The 20769-nt window shown below is 39.6% G+C and overlaps 1 protein-coding gene across 1 annotated transcript; it reads right to left on the bottom strand.

The window, feature by feature from the left end:
* Nucleotides 1-253: 253 nt before the first annotated feature.
* LOC116201802 (ubiquitin-conjugating enzyme E2 variant 1A-like) lies at nt 254-6520 on the bottom strand. Its single transcript, XM_031533215.1, has 5 exons — nt 6261-6520; nt 3218-3357; nt 1638-1763; nt 1428-1554; nt 254-531 (listed from the first exon to the last, which is right to left on the bottom strand). The coding sequence occupies exons 1-5, from the start codon at nt 6286-6288 to the stop codon at nt 473-475; spliced, it is 480 nt and encodes a 159-aa protein (XP_031389075.1). The 5' UTR covers nt 6289-6520; the 3' UTR covers nt 254-472.
* Nucleotides 6521-20769: the final 14249 nt, after the last annotated feature.

The following is a 20769-nucleotide window of genomic DNA, read 5'->3' as shown; positions in this document are numbered from 1 at the left end:
GCCCCAACCTCTTGAGGGAGCTCAACAATTACAGGTTCACAGAAGCTTATGTTGGGGCTCGTCAAGCAAAGATTCTTCATCTATCTACACGAAAAGTACAATGCAAAGATGTGCTCATCTCTTCCCAAAGTTCACTTTCTGGGTTTAAAAGAATGAGAAAATTCCGCTCAAAGGAGAAGAATTTAAATGACTTGAAGTGAGCCCAAAAAGAGTCAAGTTCGGGCAATTAGCACATAAGATATGGAACACGTTATGAAGATCAAAATGTAAGTCTCAATTTATTCAACTGCCCAAGTTTTACTCAAACACTGAACAATCCTGAGTTAGAGGATTGAATCCATTTTTAATTCATCATCCTCAGTTACAGCAATAACCAACCAGCTTATATCTAAGCAGAGTGGGTGTTTACGAGATCAATTTGCATATTGCGTTTATATACACTACTGATATACATTTATAATGATAATTAAGCTCACATGATACAACACCTGGGCATTAGCCCCTTCTGATCCCCTCGTGCCTCTTCATTCCCTGAAATTACACGAACCTTTTCACCGTAAGTTCACTCATAGATAAAAGTACTAAAAATCAATTATAGAAATAATAGCTTTCTGGCTTGGAAAAATTATTTATGTACAGTTCCTATGCATGATACAATTAGGGGTGGAAAGGGGGGCAATTCGAAAAACAGAAACCGAGTATGCTACTTTGGATTTCAATGCAAAGCCCCGCATCTTGCATAAAGAATAATATTCAAGGTTCAAAATCTTTAATTCTTAACGTCACGTTTGGCATGCCGGCATGAAATAAAACGAAATGAAATGAGTTCTATAAGGTGAAATTTATTTTGTTGAGAGAAAAATGATCTTTTTCTAGTTGAACTTGCAAATGTGGATGAATGTAATTAAAAAGGATTGAACATATTTATCAAAATTTTAGTTTATACATATATTTAGATATATGAACCTTAAAGAAAATATATCATAGATAAATAAAAGCTAGTTGAAATGATGAAATGAGCATTACTCAGGTTGTTTTTGAAGGAAACATCGTTCCATCAAGTTGGAGAAAAAAGTTCATCCTAATAGAATGCATTTTAAAAAACACTGAAGAAAAAAATGGTGGAAATGATGAAATATTCCATTCGATTCCAAAGTACCAAACATAACCGAAGTTTCGGTTTTCCTTTTCCAAGTACTAGACCCTGCTGTACACATTTCCCCCAGTTTCTCTGGCTTTCGTCTATTGCAGTTGAAGACTTTCTCAATTGAGCAGGGCTGGAATCCCAGTTCAACCAGTCAAGACTGGCCAGGGCAATCCGTTTTTTTTTTTTTTTTTTAAAATACTAGCCTAAACATGCATGTATAATCAAAACAAAAGGCTAATCAGGAAATAAGAGTTGACCAGAAACAATCAAGAGTCACGACCTTCAGGAGGTTGAGCCAGTTTCCGATTCTGCGGGGACAGCATTTCCTTCTTCAACTGTAATAATATGTGTTCCATCGTGTACTCCCTTTGCCAATTACCGAGCATTGGGAAGAGACCTGGCTCAACCTGGCATTGTTATTAGCTCAGTCATTCAAACAGATCTTATGATAATTCAAACTGAACGTGATTGAAATTGACCACATACATACCATTCCAGTGTCTTGATTGACGCAAGTCATGTTTATACGAGTCTGGAATCTCACAGTTGGCGGATTATCGGGATAGTCCTTGCCGCAAAACAACTTCAGCTGATATATGCGCCCTTCATGAACAGTCTAAAAGAGCAAACATGCATCAGTAAGTTAATCTCAACTATCTTCCTACAAAGTAGATGATGGAGAATATTTAAGCCGGATTACGTATCAGAAAATTTATAGGAAAGTTAAACAAATCACATTGATTACAAGCAACCAGTTAGATTTAAGCAACACCTACGTGATGAAATGAAACCGCAAGAATCATGGCATTCTGCTGCAAATATTGATGGGTTGGATCTCAGAAAAAAAAATATATAGATCCTAGCGAATAATTCAAGAAGTTCATTGCCAGATGGAAGATTTTAAGAGGTTTAGCTCCACAAATTGCTAACATTAATATTAATAGATGAACAGGACTGAGTACAATAGTGGCTACTGTTAAGTGATTGAGATTTAGCAGAATTTGGAGCTCAGGGAAAAACACACTTGATTAGCAGACAACGGAAATGCTTACCAAAATGACCATATATGCATTACATATTAAAGTCGAAAAGATAGTTAAGCTATAAGCCAGTCCAGCCAGATAAAAAACAAGCATTGGGCAGTTCACTCACTTAAGACTTGTTTAAAACAGGACATTAAAGCGATATAGGGAAGTTATCCTAGAAAGAGATATCATGCAGCACATAGTTTTAGTCAATCATACATGCACAGGCCCTGCACAAATAATTTAGATGTTTCTTGCATCAGCAAGACAATCCAATGTGACTCCACTTCTCATAACCAAGATGGCATAAAATTCTTCAAGCCCAACTACTGACCACTTTGGTTCCATAGAATAGCTCAATTTTCTCATTCCACCTTTTTTTCCCTGAAAATTTGCAAGTTACCAATACCAAAGAACTCGCCATTATTTTTCAAACTAACCCATCATTAAAGTTCCTCACAAATCTCAGCCTTGGTTTTCAGCCACCTCCTTGCCTAGACCATGTCACTAGAGGTGGCAGATCGCTCCAGCAACTTAGGCTGGAGGGAGGAGGCTGGACTTGAGTCAACTTGACCCATATCCATGTCATACAAGATCTAGTCCAACAGGGGTTAGAGAGGGATCAAGGTGACTCAATCCTGGCCGCCCCCCAGGGAGACCATGTGGCCACCCTGCTCTGCCACCTCCAGCAACCTAGTCTGGGCAGGAGGTGGCCAGACTTGAGCCACCTCGACCCTTCAGTGGTGAACATGGACCCATAATCTCCCTGAGGTAAAAGGTTTTTCATTTTTCCTTAGAGTGAACTAGTCGATCAAGGTTCACCTAAGAAAGTATAACCAAATTCTATGTGCCAACAACATAGATCAAATGTTCACGCAAGAATGGGAAAAGAAATTAGCGAAAGAAGAGCTCAAAAACATAAAGTTCTACTATCAACAATACATAGTAATACATCATGAAGATAAAATTATCAGATGGAGGAGCATTCGTTTGCATGTGACTGCATGCATGAGAGAGAGCAAGGGGCACATTCATGATCACTTACATTAGGAGGACCGATGATAGTCCCCGTCCATGACTGCATATAGATATCATCAGCGTCATCCATTCCATAGCTGACAGTTCCATCTCCAATACCTTTTTCTCCTCTTTCAAGTTCTTCAAGTAATCTAAAATTCCTTGGAACTGCATATGATAGAACAGAACCATGAAATAAGATTTCATAATAATACCAATAGTCAAAGAATGCTTTCAGTTGTCAAGAAATCAATGAGCTTCTGGTGCATGATTATCCTCTCTCTTTTTCATGTTTCTGATTCAACCTTTACCCTGACAAGTAGATATGCCTTCAACTGCCAAAAATTCCTTCTCAAGGATAAATCACCATTATAGAGGAACGCACTACCAGTTCCATGGTTAAAAGAAATCAACTACCTAGACCTATTCTGAATGAAAAGGACTAAAAAGGCCAGGTGCTATAGCCATGTGAACACTCATAGGAAAATGCAAAACTAAGACCACACTATCGGAATCATTTTTCATGCTCTGTGAAACTAAACATACAAATTTATCATAAGAATTGCTTGCAATATAATTAGAATTAGAATATAAGCACTAAAACCAATCCAAGGAACAATCCGGACATGCTAGCAGGAACAGAGAAATTGACCCAAGAAAAGAAGAGGCTGAAAAAAGTAAATAGATAAGGTAACTGAATTCAAGGAGAAAAAGACATACTAGCGGCAATAAATTCAAATCAAACCAAATCTCACCGTGTGATTGTGGTTGATCAAGTCAATCTTAACAAAATTCTGTTATTATAACCGTATCATCAATAATAAGTAACTTCCACGGTGCTAGAACCCTAAAGCTCCTATAGAAGTCATCATCTAAGGCACTAAGAGACAAATTACAGAGTGAGACAGAGAGAGACAGTGAGAGAGTATTGCTCTCAATAAAGTATTGCAAGCAACTACACCTGAATCTTGCAAAACAATATGAGGCAACTAGGAGCTGTTCATTAGAAAATTTGAAACCTATAAATGCGAAACTTCAAGAAATTATTTGCATACTACTAATATCTGTACAAAATTTCTGTGAAAGAACGAGAGCCACAATAAGTACATTAGGAATGATTAATAAATGCCATCTCACCAAGCCATTTTACCTTGTATCGGGCAAGTAATTAGAATAACTCAAAAGGAGACATTTGACCTTACAGGCCTAGAAAGAAGAGAGAATAGAATATTTGAAAAAGCAAACAGATCATGATATTGTGAAGATAAAAACTTCTTTGTATAAAAAATTACCATCTCAAAAACAGTAGAAAAATAAATTCTTCCAGTGGAAATGGTGATATAGAACTGGGTGGTTCATGCAATTCTCAATGTTCCAACAAATGCAAGAGTTCTGAACTTTGAACAAGATTATGGAAAATCTTTGGACAGAAGTTCAAGGAGCAGAGTCATCCCAACTATGAAAGGTAAGAGATGAAAATAATACTCAAATTGTATAAGAAAATGAAAAGCAAGGTAAAACTTATGAATTATGAACTAAACGATTAGACCACCTATGCTACAAAGTGTTCAGGCAACTGGCAAGTACTAAAAATGAAGGCAGCAAGTGCTGAAGAGATAATGAAGATTATCTTTAACATGAGATGAAATTAGAGAAGGTAGGCAAAGGACCAATTTCTAAAAGTTACAAAGTAGAACATGAACGGAATGTTCTAGCTGACGGATACATATGCTTTAATGATATTAAAGAAATACATTTGACTTACAGCATTGGCAACTAAAAATGTAAACCACAGGAGTTAGCTGAATTGGAGTTTTGCTTTGAGCAATGAAGAATCCTTTTGTTTTGTCATTTCAAATTGAGGATTCGCTGGTATTCTTCTTGGGCAGCAGTGAGAAAAAAGTTTCTACTTCTCTTGCAGAGAAATCACAGATAATAAATCTGGATCAGTGCATGCATAGATTCTATTTATAGATAAGGATCACTGCATGCATAGATTCTATTTATAGATAAGGCAGGCTGCTTTCCAAGTCACAATCTGCTAAATCTCATCAGTAGATTGATCAGATGGTTGAGGCAACCCTTTGAATTATGCCAGTAAGAGTAACAACAGCAAGAGAATTTTCTCAGGATCCAATATAGAACGTGTCTTTTAGACACCAAGCAAAGTTCGATTTAATAAAAATGTATTTAAGTGTAGAAGACGGATACTAATGAAGAAATAAGGCATAAAACATGAGGTACAATGAGCCTTGGAACACGGGTAACATATCTGAAAAGTAAAAAGGCATTGAAGAAGGGCTTTGCATTGGGATATTAGCAATAGAATAGGAGATATAAGATGAACAATCACGAACTACTTAAAGGTCCTCCATTTCCATTGAATTATAAACTCATATCTAGTTCCTTTCAACCTGCAGAGTTTCCAACATCTAGAGAGAACATTGCCGATACGGAAACAAGGAAGAGGAGCCACTCGTTAAGAAGAGGAGCCACTTGTTACGAAAATTTGACCAATCGTACAACCGAACTCTCAAGCAACAGAAAATAGTATCAAGGGAAACTCAAAGACAGAAGAAGCTACACATTTTTTAAGATCCCCTGTTCCTGAGACTACCCCCTACTCAAAAATAGCCCAACCACACAAAAGGGTCGCGAACAAACCAAATCTCACAAGATCAGTGAATCAAAAGTTCTTTCTCTTCAGTTTAGGAGCAGGAAACGAATACAGAAATTGCAGTTGAGGAAAAAAAGAGATAAAAGTCTGAGCAAGCCTCAAGTGTTGCATCCAACATCAGCAAGCATAGCAACAAAAGCTGTCAACTTGAAGCTAACAAAACCTCATACTCAAGCAGAGCATTGCACGCGACCAAGGATCTCAAAAGATCACATCAAGCTTACATACAAGCCCACCAATTTCGGAGAAACCCAGTTTCACATACCCAGCAAGATTCAGAGGGGGATAATCTACTCTAACCCAGGTGGAGTTTCAGCTACACGTGATTGCCTAGGGCAGGGATCGGAGAAAAGGGGCGGGACAGGAGATGAGAATCTAGGGTTTCAAGACTCACCGACAACGCGCGACCCTTCGGAGCACATTGGTACGGTTGCCGAATCGGATTCAGAAGAGGATAGCTCGAAATGTTCGTACAAGGCCTCCCCAGAGAGAAAGGAACCGCTTTTTCCACAGAGACACGGAGAGAGAAGCGTTGGGGTGGAGAGGGTATTGTGTTGCTGTGTGGAGTCCTACCAAACCAACCACACTGTTTAACAACTCTGACTGCCCCCTGAGGAGGACCACTCTTCCTTTCCTCCCCTCGTCCTTTGCTTCGTTTCAGTGCATAAAACTCAACCGGAACATCATTAGTTGTCTGTCTTCTCAGAGACAATATTTAATAAAATGGGATAAATAAGCCCAAACTTTGTTGCTCCTCTTATTTTCACCCTCAAACTTCTCCCTTTTTTATTTTTCTTTTTATTTTTCATTTTTATCAACAGAAAAACCACGTGCGTTACATGTGCTGTGCATCTCTACATCTCCAATAAATCCTGATGGGATTAGCTGTAAACCATTCTCTGTAGTAATATTGATTTGTATCTATAAAGAACCTCGACACGGTTGTGACTTGTATTTATTTAATTTTAGAACTGTTCATGTGAATAAAAAGTACTGTATGATACCTTTTTTTGGGTTAGCATTATATGATACTTTGTCAAGCTGTATGGAGATGAACAACCATGGCGCACCTTTTGAGTTTAAAAATACATACATTTGCAGTATTTGAAATGAATTAAGTTAGAGTTCATGTGAAAGTTACATAACTCTCAAACCCTTTTATACAAACATATATATATATATATAACTCTCAAACCCTTTTATACAAACATATATATATATATATATTATATGCAGCTCTCTCTAAAGCATGGGTCCTGATCGGAGCAATAACAAAAAGAATTAGGTTGGAAAATACAAAGAATACTAGAACGTGAAATTAATGGGAGGGCACGAGGAAAAAACATGTACTTTAAAATTGGTCGTTTCACAAAAAAATTGTGTTTTTGTGCGGCCATAAAAGAGTAACTCAATTTGAAGCTTTATAAGTAAAACAACATACAAAAAATTTTGAGACAATAAATTGGGTCCAATGTATGTACCTTGTTAACTGAAAATTAGGTTCTTAACTAGAGGTCCAATTTAGAAATGCAATTATTTCCAAAATTCATGGAAATAGGCATTAGCCATATTAACTTCCTGAGTAGTAATATTTATAGCACCAAAGAAGTGAAGAGTCACAACATCATATCTGAATGGCATCAACCGATCTCGATGAATTGGTCAAAATTTTGTATTATTAATCACGACTGATAGATTTCTTATAAAAGAAAAGCGCCATGATAAGGAGGGGACAACAGAAAAAGTTTAACCACAGAGTAGATAGGATAGAAAAGGAATCATCATAGGTTGAGAATATCCATAAATCATCATGGAGGAATGACAATATTAATTAAACTAAAAAGAAAGGAAGCCTGCATGTTGTATTAAAAGTATTGTCAAATCGTAGACATTGTATAATCGATAACAAGAACAAACAGAATTCAACTAGAAAAGAAAAACGAAAAACTAACATAAAAAACAACATAATAAGACATTAGAATGATGATGTAATGATATCATTCAGGCAGACAAGAGCCTAGAAAGCAAAGAATGCGATATAGTTTCAGCCTAATTTCAAGCGTTTCATTCTAAATTCCATTACTCTTATTTTTAGATACCCAAACATTATTTTGTTGGGGGGGGGGGGGGGGGGGGGGGGGGGGGGGGGCGGCGGCGAAGAAGAGCATTAACATATTCTCTATGCTAATTTCTTTCTAACTATAAGACCGGACATATATTGAAATGTCATTGGAAAGAATTAGGTTGCATTTGGTTTCATAGTAGGATTTTAAAATCAGATTTTGATTTTGATTTTGAGTGGAATAAATGGGGTCCATCCTTTGATTTTGTATGAGTTATATTGTTTTATTGTGGAAAAAAGTGGTATAAATGAGGCCCACTCTTTGACTTTGTATGAATTATTTTGTTTTGTAGTGGATAGAGTTAAGTTAGAATTGTAATTTTAAAATACTATCCTAAAACCAAACAAGCCCTTTAGTGAGTCATCTGTTACATTGCTAAATTGTGATGAGTACATGTTTGACCGAAGCGTGAAGCCAACTGTAGTTTGGGACGAAGATAGGGGTAAGAGTTATAAATTTCACAAGTGTTATGCGTTGATATGTATGTAGTTTATGAATTTTTACTTCATTATCAAAATTTCTTGGCGCAAGCTGAAATTCTCCTGCTAAGTAGGAACGATAGGTATAACGTCCATGGAAAGGCAAATGAGACAGATTTTGCTATGGTTGTTTTTGTTTAGTGCCTCCTGCTTGTATCAATTTCTCCATGCCTCTTACCGATATCAATCTCTCCATTTTAATACTAACATATAAAAAAGATGGTCAAAAAGAATTTTTACTGGAAAATTGATTAGTTTCGCATAGTAAAAAAAAAGGAAGCTCCCCGATGGAAGATCCGGATTATTTGGGAAAGATTTGACGAGATTCTGATGATTTTATCTTTCTCTTATCTCTCTTTTTCAATGCTTTGATACCATGTGAAATCGATAGCAAGTCGATACTGGGAGCAAGAACAATTGACAGAAAAATAACTCTCTGTATTATTCCCTCAAACTCTGCTCTGTACAAGCCTTTACATATATGCAATCTTCCTATCAATTTACAAGGAAAGAAAAGAAACCATCCTATCAATTTACAAGGAAAGAAAAGAAACCAAGACAGAAAGATGAAACATAATAATCTAGAATGGAGACAACATGGAATCGTCAAATCTTTCCCAAATAATCTGGATCTTCCATCACTCCTACAATCCCATCATCTATTCTTAACAGTCTTACTATCCCTCCTCTCTTACACAAAAAGTTGCAACCAGAACAGAGTTCTTCATTTACAATAAAAAAACCAAAAGGTTATCACATCCTCCCATTACACCGTTTATCACTATGCCTTCTCATTACCAAGAAGCTCAACAGAAATTACATTGCAGTTGATAGGCATAAAAGTCGAGAGGGTCCAAAATGTTTATCACATGCAAGTGCAATGAAAGGTGCAATAGAGCAGTAGGGCATTGACTAAGATGCAATAAGAAAAGTCAGCATATTAACATTAACCGGTGGTCGAATGGGCAATTTAAGCACCAGTGTAACTGATTGAGGGTACAAAGTAAAGAGAGCTCGAGAAACTTACCGCAAATATACCTCCAATAGGGCAAATCAGTGGCGTACAGGAATAATCAGTATCTGTCCGAGGCTCGGACTCCGAGCGAGTGGAATCAGTGCATGAATCGTCTAAGCAGGCTGTTAGGGGCAAGCAGTTGGATCAGCACACACGAATTTTGTTTCGTCGAGACTCGCAATGTGTCAGAGATCGCACAACTTGGGATTCCGCCTTTCAGGAGGTGAATAACGCGCGCGTGAGAATGAGTCACCCTTACCTATTTACAACCCGAAGGTCGAGAGCCTGTGAGTTGCCCGGGTCTAGGGTAAGGAATACACCTAGCTGCTTAGGCATATGATCTTGCGGAACCAGCAATTTTGAGTTCGAAGTTTTGTTACGTGCGGGCAAATCCTCACACGCGTTGTAGGTATTCTAGTTTGTCTAGAGTATGCTATTTTTAGTTTATCTCCCGTGTTAATAGGTTTCACTCGTCTTACCCGGTTTGACGCCGTAAATTCTTTGGTAAACGACTGACTCGTACTAAGAACCCGAAAAGAGGGTGGACCCCCATGTCAAGAGTTTCGCTCGCCATCCTTGCACCACGATTCACTGGGCCATGATGGCCGGTTCCCCAGGCGGGCCGAAATCGCAAAACGTAAGGCTCACTCATCCTTGGGGACATGGACCGACTTGACCAGTTTGACACTCAGACCTCTTGCTCGCCGACCAGGATTAATACATGAATAAATGACAAATATATTACTCACACTGTACTCTCATTATAATACAAATACATTAATCAGATCATGATCGTCTCGTGTTCGCCCGAACCCTCTCGTGGTCTCTGTGTATTTTGAAAAAGACCGATATTGAAAACAAAGGAGTGCAAATGGGGTTGGAAGGGCACTCGCGCACTTCAACTCGAGCCGCCTTCCACTAGGCCCTACTCAAGTAAAGTAATGTGGGTCTCCGCCTGATTTCCCATTTTGCGCTCAAACATGCCCGCTCAGTTCAAGAGGTGTTGGACCCGTGCTTGGTGATTGGGGCAATGGGACCTCGTATTGATCATATTATATGGGCTCTGGCTCGACCTGAATAAAATGAAATAAATCAAACATGTGGCGAATTATTTGTTAGATTTACATGATTATCTGGTTATGGTTTTCAGGTTGCTTGGCACACCAGTTTCTATCCTAGGCACAAAAGCTTTGTTTGGGCACGTGCAATCAAAAGTCGGTCGTGGGCTGCCCCGAAGGGAATGTAGCATTCGGTCTCTATTTAATTACAACTCAAATGACACGAGGTCTCTTCATCGAGTATGATGGTGTGTGAGTTTGTTTTAAGTTTGTATGATAGGTGGCACTGAAAGATTAGTCGATTATGATTGGAATTTGATCTTTACCTGAAACCCGAACTTAGGGTTTGACCTGCCCGTTCCTGCGTGTTTGATTATGTCTAATTTGTGATTAATCTGATTTTATGTTTTATGATAGGTTAACCCAATCTAGTTCACCCACTTAGGAGGTGTGAAAAGCAAAAGCATCATGGGGGTACTAAGGTCTCTACTTTTGTCCTGTGAAGGACTGGACAACCTTTCACAGGTTTCCCCACTCGCATCTCTAATCAATGCTCCTAAGCGCCTAATCTACGTTAGAATGACTAAAACGCTTTGGTCAAAGAGAAAATGTTATGTAGATGAAAGCTGTGCTCGCAAGGGCTGGCCGCTTCTTTTCGTGGCTTGGACCATTTCGATCACTCTAAACTCTAGGACCGTTAGTAAGTCGTGAACCAATCGTCTTGCCCTTCGTGACGGAAAAGTCGTTCTGTGAAAAGAAATTAAGAGTGCATGATGTGGGCCATCTCGGCTAGTAGCCAGTGTCAATTGGTTCCCTAGATCCTCTAGAGTCTTGTAAACCTTAAGGGAGCCAAAAGACGATCGATTTTCCAGGAAGTGGTCTCGGAAGAACTCCCACGCTCCGTCTCAATTGGCCTCAAATTGGGTTCGGACTCGAGTCGGGACACGCGAGTCATTCCTAGATGTCCATGCTGTTGGGGAAATGGGTGGAGACGATCGATCCTGAGGCGATGTGGGGTTAACACACTAGGATTCGAGGCGCGAATGACGCTTTCTAAAGAGAACTATTTGCCCCCACCCAAAGTTACTAGAGGGTTAAGGCAAAGGTCCTCCCGGGATACAACGAAACTTTATTAATTCCTTCAACTAGCAAAATCGAGGAATTCCCTAACTCTCACTCTGATTTCTGGAATTTTCTTAATAATCATTTGAGCACTATAGCGTCTTTATTTATATGCACTCAATGGACATTATCGAAGAGTCAGAACCCTTCGTATTGGACGTAACTCTTAGATGAAACATCACCCATGGATAAGCAATTAATGATCTTACATGGACACTTAGTTAATGGAGACACTTCCATATACATTACTTGTCTTGCACTCAAATGTATCCATTGAATGAATGAACATTCACTTCGCAACCCGAATTCGTCCAAGTACTCATGAATCACACTAAGTGACCCATTAATAAAATCCAATGAATTTGCAATCTATAATTTCCAACAATCCCCCACTAGATTGCTAATTTCAGAACACAAGTACACAACGATCATGCATAAAGAAGTGTTGTCCGCAGATTGAACCCTTCCTTAGTGCAAACTCTCAAAGTATCAACAAAATGATTGGTGACTAGTCGCTTGAACCATCACTCTTAAAGTCAATACCGGAAAAGTCTCACACATAATCGTAAAGTATTCAAGTAAGAGTTTATTTGCTTTAGCACCGTTATGGCCATGTGCTCATCCCGTTTCATGAACATGTACGAGAGAAAAAACCATAAAGAAAACTCTCGTTGAAGCGGCAACACTTCATGTCCATATAGGTGGATTTCATGACAACTAATGTTCATCCATTAAGAGTAAAACTCATCCTCCTAAAACTCAAGCACTAAATCCTAATTCTTAGTGCACGGTGTCATTCGATAACTTGTTATTACCCTTTGAACCTCAAAACTAACTTTTGGCTAGAATGAGGTAGGGTTCCCATTATCAGTGACACGATTAGAATGGTTTTAAACCCATCTTAGCAGTGGTACTCTTAACCAAATCCCTTGACAAACCTTTCGTCAATGGGTCCGCTAAATTGTCAATTGACCTAACATATGTAACAGTTATCACACCGTCCCTAATCAATTGTCTAACATACTCATGTCTCAAACTTATATGTCTAGACTTTCCATTGTACACCTTACTGTACGCTCGAGACATGGTGGATTCACTATCACAATATACGGAAATGGCGAACCTACGTTGTGGCCACAACTTTATATCTAGCAAGAGATCTCTTAGCTGTTCCACTTCCTTGCTGGCAGCCGCCAAGGCTATAAATTCAGCCTCTATGGTTGAATGTGAGATACAAGTTTGTTTCTTGGAAGCCCAACTAATGGCTCCACCTCCAATCGTAAAAATCCATCCCGATGTGGACTTATTGTCACTTAGACTCGTAATCCAACTTGCATCCGAGTAACCTTCTAGTATCGCAGGATAATCACCATAGAATAATCCCAAATTTTTGGTCTTCCTAAGATAACCAAGAATCCTACAAATTCTTTTCCAATGATCGGTACTAGGACAATTTGTAAATCTTGTCAATTTGCACACAGCAAATGCGATATCGGGTCTGGTGCAATGCATTGCATACATTAGACTTCCAATTACGCTAGCGTATTCTAATTGCACTATAGCCCTGCCATTATTCTCACTTAACTTGAAGTTTGGATCGAATGGAGTGTTTGAATCCTTGATATTCAAGTGTTTGAACTTCTCCAATACTTTCTCGATGTAGTGAGATTGCCTTAGTGCAAAGCCCCTTTCATGCTTTTACACCTTTATACCTATGATTGTACCTACCTCGTTGAGATCTTTCATCTTAAAATTCGAGACTAGATACTCTTTAGTCTCACGAACACCTTCCAAATCCGTCCCAAAGATCAACAAATCGTCCACATAGAGACAAATAATTACACCGTACCTATCGGTGAATTTAGTGTAAATACACTTATCCGCACAATTATGCGAAAAACCATATGACAAAATAATCGAGTCAAATTTCTCATGCCACTGTTTAGGCGCTTGTTTCAAGCCATATAATGACTTGATCAATTTACACACCATATTTTCATTCCCGGGAAGCACAAAGCCTTCCGGTTGCTCCATGTAGACTTCCTCTTTGAGATCACCATTCAAAAAGGCCGTCTTAACATCCATTTGATGCACATGTAACTTATGGATAGATGCAAGTGCCATAAGGACTCGAATGGAAGTAATCCTAGCCACCGGTACATAGGTGTCAAAATAATCTAAGCCTTTAAAGTCGGAGAAACCCCGGTTGGGTTATTCTTCCTTTTAAACACCCATTTACACCCGATAGGCTTCGATCCTTGAGGAAGATCAACTAGGAACCAAGTATTGTTGAACAATATTAAATCCATTTCATCATTGATCGTCTCTTTCCAAAATGCCGCATCCCTAGAAGCCATGGCTTCACCATAGGTTTGTGGATCACCTTCCACATCAAGCATTATGGGGATCTTCCTAATTACGGATTCTCTATCTCCCTCAACGAGATACGCTAGAGATTGCAAGGAAATGAAATCGGGACCAAAGTCCTTTTCTTTTCTCGCATTTTGACTTTTCCTCGGCTCCGTATCCTTATTGTGACAAAGACGTCTCTTATTTTGATCACTTGAGATCATCGGTTCATATTCTTGTTCCGAATCCACTGAATCGTCGGAAAACTTGCTTTCAATGAATACAACATCTCTCGTTTCAATTATCGTATTTGACACCAAGTCAAGAACACGATAAGCCTTAGAATGTTAAGCATATCCAACGAATACACCCTTAATGGCTCTTGAACCTAATTTTGTTCTCTATTGGTCGGGAATTCTATAGTAAGCCAAACACCCCCACACTTTGAAATAATCTAAGTTTGGCTTCCGATCTTTCAATAACTCATATGGAGATACCTTGAATTTTCTCGATGGTATTCTATTAAGGATATGATACGCTATCAATAATGCTTCACCCCATAGGTTATATGGAAGTTTAACATTTAACAACATCAAGTTAACCATATCCACTAAGGTACGGTTCTTTCTTTCCGCCAAACCATTTTGTTGCGGAGTATATGGCGCGGAACACTCATGTACCACACCTTGTTCCTCACAAAATACATCAAATTTATTGGAAAAGTATTCACCACCTCTATCACTACGAAGCACTTTGATTTTTTTGTTAAACAAATTCTCAACCTCTTTCTTAAAACGTTTAAACATGCCAAAAGCCTCGTCTTTACTCCTCATGAGATACACATAAGTAAATCTTGAGAAGTCATCAATAAAAGTGATAAAATAACATTTTCCACCTCTTGTTAGAATTCCATTTAATTCACAAACATCCGAATGGATCAAATCTAACACTCGTGAATTTCTTTCACACTTTTTAAGAAACGGTTTCTTAGTAATTTTTTATTGAACACAAATTTCCCATTTATCCACAAGTTTATCATCACTTAGATTGATGTAACCATTCTTTTGCATATATTGTAAAGTTTTAATATTAAAATGTGCTAAACGCGCATGCCACAAAGGATAAGATTCAACAATATAAGCAGAAGAATTAGCTTTATTCATATCAATGCTCAACTTGAACATGCCTTTGCTACAATATCCCTTTCTCAAATACATATCACCCTTAAGCAAGACTAACTTATCGGATTCTAATATAACCTTGAACCCCTTGCTGCACAAAAGACTCGCTGACAGTAGATTCTTTATTACATCGGGAACATGCAACACATTGATTAAGGTCAATTTCTTCCCGGATGTAAAGTTGAGTTCCACCGTCCCTTGACCGAGCACCTTGACCGATTGATGGTTGCCCATAAGCACTTCACGGTTTGCCATTGGTTCATAGCTCTTGAATTGTTGCCGGTCGTTACACACATGGTCAGTAGCTCTGGAGTCGAGCCACCAATTATAGGACTTATCGGTCATGGCTATGTTGAGTTCGGTAATCATAACAATCTCCAAGCTCTCGATTCCTCCCATAACCATGGCCACTAAGTCCATGTCCTCAACCATATTGGCTTTGGAAGTTGTGGCATCTTTCTCCTTTTTGAGAAGTTTACAATCCTTAATGTAGTGCCCTTTCTTATTGCAATGATAGCAATTGCGAGACTTTCTCTTCTTGTCTTGAGTGTCATCGGTCTCGGACGTAGCCTTTCGCTTGCCTTTCCGAGAGTTCTTGGACTCACTCACATGGTTCACTTTAGAACCTTGGGGAAGATACACCGCATTGCGCTTCCGAGTTTCCTCTTCAATACGCAAATGCCTAAGTATTTTCTCTGCAGTGAAGTCCTCCGCCATATGCAGGAGTTTCTTCCGGTAATCGTTCCAAGACGAGGGTAACTTTGAGATGATAGCCCTGACTTGTAGCGATTCCGAAATAATAACTTTCAGGTCACGAAGCCTGCTTACAAGGATTTGTAGTTCATGGACTTGATCCATGATAGGGACACTATCGAGCATTTTGAATTCGAAATACTTCATCATTAAAAATTTATCGGTACCTTGCCGCTCGGTATTGTATTTCTCCTCAAGAGCTTTCCATATCTCCATCGGGGACTGCATCGACATGTAGAGATCGTACAATCGATCGGACAAAGTGTTGAGGATGTGTCCAAGACATGTGAATTTGTCTTCCTCGCGCTTCTTCTTGAGTTTGGCCACCTTTGCGATTTCCTCGGGAGTTGCATCGAGGGCGGGATCCTCCAAGGGTTGCAGCTTCGGGTCCAGAACGTACGCCACATTTAAGACGGTAACGAGGAACAACATCTTGTCCTTCCAGCGGTGAAGTTTGTGCCGTCAAATCGATCGAGTTTCACGAACTCTTGGTTCATCACTTTGAAAGCGGTGGTAGCCTCCATCGCTATCTCAAAATAGTTCTCTTTGAATGTTGGGGAAATGGGTGGAGACGATCGATCCGGAGGCGATGTGGGGTTAACACAATAGAATTCGAGGCGCGAATGACGCTTTCCAAAAAGAACTATTTGTCTCCACACAAATTTGCTAGAGGGTTAAGGCAAAGGTCTTCCCGGGATACAACGAAGCCTCATTAATTCCTTCAACTAGCAAAATCGAGGAATTCCCTAACTCTCACTATGATTTCTGGAATTTTCTTAATAATCATTTGAGCACTATAGCGTCTCTATTTATATGCATTCAATGGACACTATCGAAGAGTCAGAACCCTTCGTATTGGACGTAACTCTTAGATGGAACATCACCCATGGATAAACAATTAATGATTTTACATGAACACTTAGTTAATGTACATATTTCCATATACATTACTTGTCTTGCACTCAAATGTATCCATTGAATGAATGAACCTTCACTTCGTAATCCGAATTCGTCCGAGTACTCATGAATCACACTAAGTGACCCATTAATAAAATCCAATGAATTTGCAATCTATAATTTCCAACACATGCTACGTGGATCACGTATCTCAGTGTTTTGTTGAAAATTATGGGTTTTGAAAAGGGCACGACTATTAGTTTGTGACTTATCAACTTGATTACAGATTACTAGTCAATTCGTGCGATTTATTTAAATGTTGGGCGAATTTATTAGTCAAATGGTTTTGTCCCAATTACCACGCGTGTGAGGTTGATTAATTTAAGGGAATCATCAAATGCTCTTGGTTTTATGGGTTTCGAGTTGTCGAAGCACTCATTGATGGACCATTCGAATGGAACTATGATCCCCGACCATCTTAATTAAAATGATTTGCGACACAAAGGTCGTGACGGGTCCTCGACGACCAAGGAGGAGAGGAGTGACGTATACAAGGAAAGACAGCTTAATTTTCACCTCGAGGAAGAAATGGATTGCTTGAGATATTTCAACGAAAAAAATAACTTGAGATTCAATCTTTATACATATATATATATATATATATAAGTGGTCAAACATAAAATCAAAACACTTTTTTTTTAACTTAAGGGAAGAGCAAGTGCCAAATTCCCCTGGAATTGGAAACGTACATACTTTACTTTTCACTCTATTTTCATTTTTATTTTTCTATTTACTTGAAAGGATAAACTTGAAGAAAACCTATACCATCCTTTTTTTCTTTTTCGTTTGTTGGGAAATAAAATAATACTTTTGCTAGAGACCAATCAACTATATTATCCTTTTCGTTATTGAAAAAATATATTATCCTTTTATTTTATTTTTTAAACAGAATGCCTAAAAAATAAAAAATAAAAACTTTTTAAAATGAAAAAGCAAAACCTTAGGCATATTAGGTATCTTTATCCTATATAGTATATGGTACTGATGATGAGCTAAAGATACTAGCAATTGTCTGGTAGGTCCCATCTAAAGACTTTTTTTTTTAATGCATTTGGTTTTAGGATATAATTATCCACTTAGTGTTGAGGCTTTGTCCTGTTCATCCCGGTGTCTCTAGCCGTCGGGGCCCAACAGTTGACTTTTGTTAACCCGCTCGACCCGGGATTAACTAGGAGTCAACCGTTGGGCTTAAGGCCTAGGGCCTTACTGAAGGTTCTCGGATGGTTAAGGGAGCACTCGGGGCTTGCCGGGATGATCCCATATTGAAGTCGGCTTTAGGGGCTCGGTTGGAACCTGTAATTGCTTCAGGAGTTCGTCAGCTCGAGAAGACGAATTTCTGAGAGTGATTGGATGGGCTCATCATTAGTTTGGCATCACGAGGGATTTTTAAAACCCAATATTGGACACCTTCTGATGGCCCCGTGATTGAGCGATTTGGAAGACCTGTTGGAAGGCGCCTGCGATTACTAGGGAGATCCCCGGCTCGAGCAGACAAAATTTAGAGAGCGACTGAATGAGCTCCTCACCAGCTTGGTACTATGAGGGATTTTTGGAACCCAACATTGGATACTATTTGGTGGCTCGGTGATTGAAGGACCTTGGAGGCCTGTTTGAAAGGCTCTTACGATTACTCGAGAGTTTCCCAGCTCGAGCAAACGAATTTCGGTGAGTGACTAGATGGGCTCCTTCCCAGTTTGGCACCATTAGGGATTTTTAGAGCCCAACATTGGATACTTTCCAATGGCCCAATGGAAAGGTGACCTAGAGGGTCTAGTAGGGCCGACTCTTGTCTGCTCGGGATCAGGCGCGTCGCTTGGACTCTTTGGATTTTCTATGGGGCCTATGGATGAAGTTCATAAATCTTTTGTGTGGTTGCTCTCTGGGGTCGTTCGGTTGATTTCGTTGACTAGACTGTGAATAATGACATGGGTTGACCTGGAGCGTTCTTCGATAGAGCTCTGGGGAGTTGTGGCCGGGGACTGCTTGATGATCCTCGAGTGCCGGTTGTGCGGACCAGAATTTCGTCTAGTCGAGGCCTGCATGCGCGCGCCCATGTGCACGGCTTAGGAGCGTCCACCTTCCCGTGGGGACGCGTGACAGACACGTGTGAGAAGGAGTCGCCACTACTTGGTTACGACCCAAAGGTCGAGGGCCGGTGAGTTGCCCGGGTCTAGAGGTACATGGTACACCTAATTGCTAAGGAATATGGTCTTACGGAACCTGAAGTTCCGAATCAAGGGGTTTTGTTACGTGCGGGCTTATATCCCGCACGCCCTATCGATACTCTAGTTGTCTAGGATTTGCCCTTTTTTACTTATTTACCGCTTGATTAAGTTTTGCTCATCTCACTCGTTTTAACACCGCAAATTCGAAGAAGACGATCGACTCGGATGAAGAACCCGAGAAAGGAGTAGGCCCGTACATCGAGGAATCGGTTCGCTATCCTCGCGAAACGATCCATCGAACCGTGATGGTCGACGTCCCGTGCGAACCAAAGCCGCGAAGCATTAGGTTTACTCATCCTTAGGTTGGTAAATCGACTCGACCGATTCAACACTCGGACTATTCACTCTCCGATCGAGATTTTTACATGAATAAATATACAAAATAAATCCTCACACTGTTCTCTCCAATAAATAAATATACAAATTACAATAACTGGATTCCGATCGGTTCGCGTTCGGTCATTATTCCACGAGGTTCGAAAAAAAAGACCGAAGATGAAATTAAGATATGCGCTTTATGTATGGGGGCGTTAGACCCCGTGTGTATCGTATCCTAGGGATTCGGGCTCGAACTGCGATAAACAAATAGAAAACAGACAAAACAACGAAAATATACAAAGTTAATGAGATCGGATAGAAACGTGTGAATGCATGCAAGTTGTGTCTTTTAATACCGTGTTTACGTGATTAGCCGATTACAGACCAGGTTTGTTTTGGTAAGGTATTTCCTAACCGACTAATGGGGAAGTTTATTCACGAGTGGTTCTAGAGAATATGTGGGTGCATTTTAATTCGTTCTGCCGATATGACAATGCGGCTTTAGCAAATTTGACAAAGACGCGTCTAGTGACCCAAAATCTACCCTTCTTGCCTAATTCCCGGTTTGGATTATGCCAAGCGCATGATTAGTCTAATTTCGTATTTTATGGTAAATGAACCCATCCTATATACCCAACGCTATGCTAGAATAATGGAAACGCTTCAGTCAGATGAAGCAGGCCAAGTAGATGGACCTGCACCTGAACAGGTTGCCCGCTTTCACCCGTTGCGCGGAGTGTTTCAGTTATTCTAACCCTAGGGTTTGTCGGTGAATTGAGAACACACAATATTGCCCTTGTGTTGAAAAATGATTTTTGAGAAAATGTGAAACTACGTGATGCGGACCACCTCGGCCTGTAGCTGGTGTCAACCGATCCCATGGGTCCCTTGGGACTATGTGAGAACCCAAGGGAACCAAAGGTACAGTCGATCTATTCGGAAGTGGTCCGAAGAGAACTCCCATATCCCAACCTCAGCCGCCTAGAATTAGGTGAGCACGGATCAAGACGCGTGAGTTTTCTCAGGATATCCATGCTACATCGGACCACGTATTCCACTATCTTGTAAAAGTTTGATTTTTGAAAAGGGCAAGGTCGCTGGTTCTTAAATCATCGACGCGATTACCGGTTGTTCATCGATTTATACCATTACTTAAACCAAGTGTTTATTTGGCCGAGTTGCATGTCCTTTGTCGTATGTGGAATTACGAAGTTAAATTAGGATTTTTGCCAAATGCGTAGGAATTAAGATTTTTAATATTGTCGGATAGATCATCGGTGGACTATTTAGCAAAAATTTTTAATTCATGATTGTTTGCAAATT

The sequence above is a fragment of the Punica granatum genome, chromosome 3 (genome assembly GCF_007655135.1).
Source record: "Punica granatum isolate Tunisia-2019 chromosome 3, ASM765513v2, whole genome shotgun sequence".
Taxonomy (NCBI): domain Eukaryota; kingdom Viridiplantae; phylum Streptophyta; class Magnoliopsida; order Myrtales; family Lythraceae; genus Punica; species Punica granatum.
This window is presented reverse-complemented; position numbering and strand designations above follow the sequence as displayed.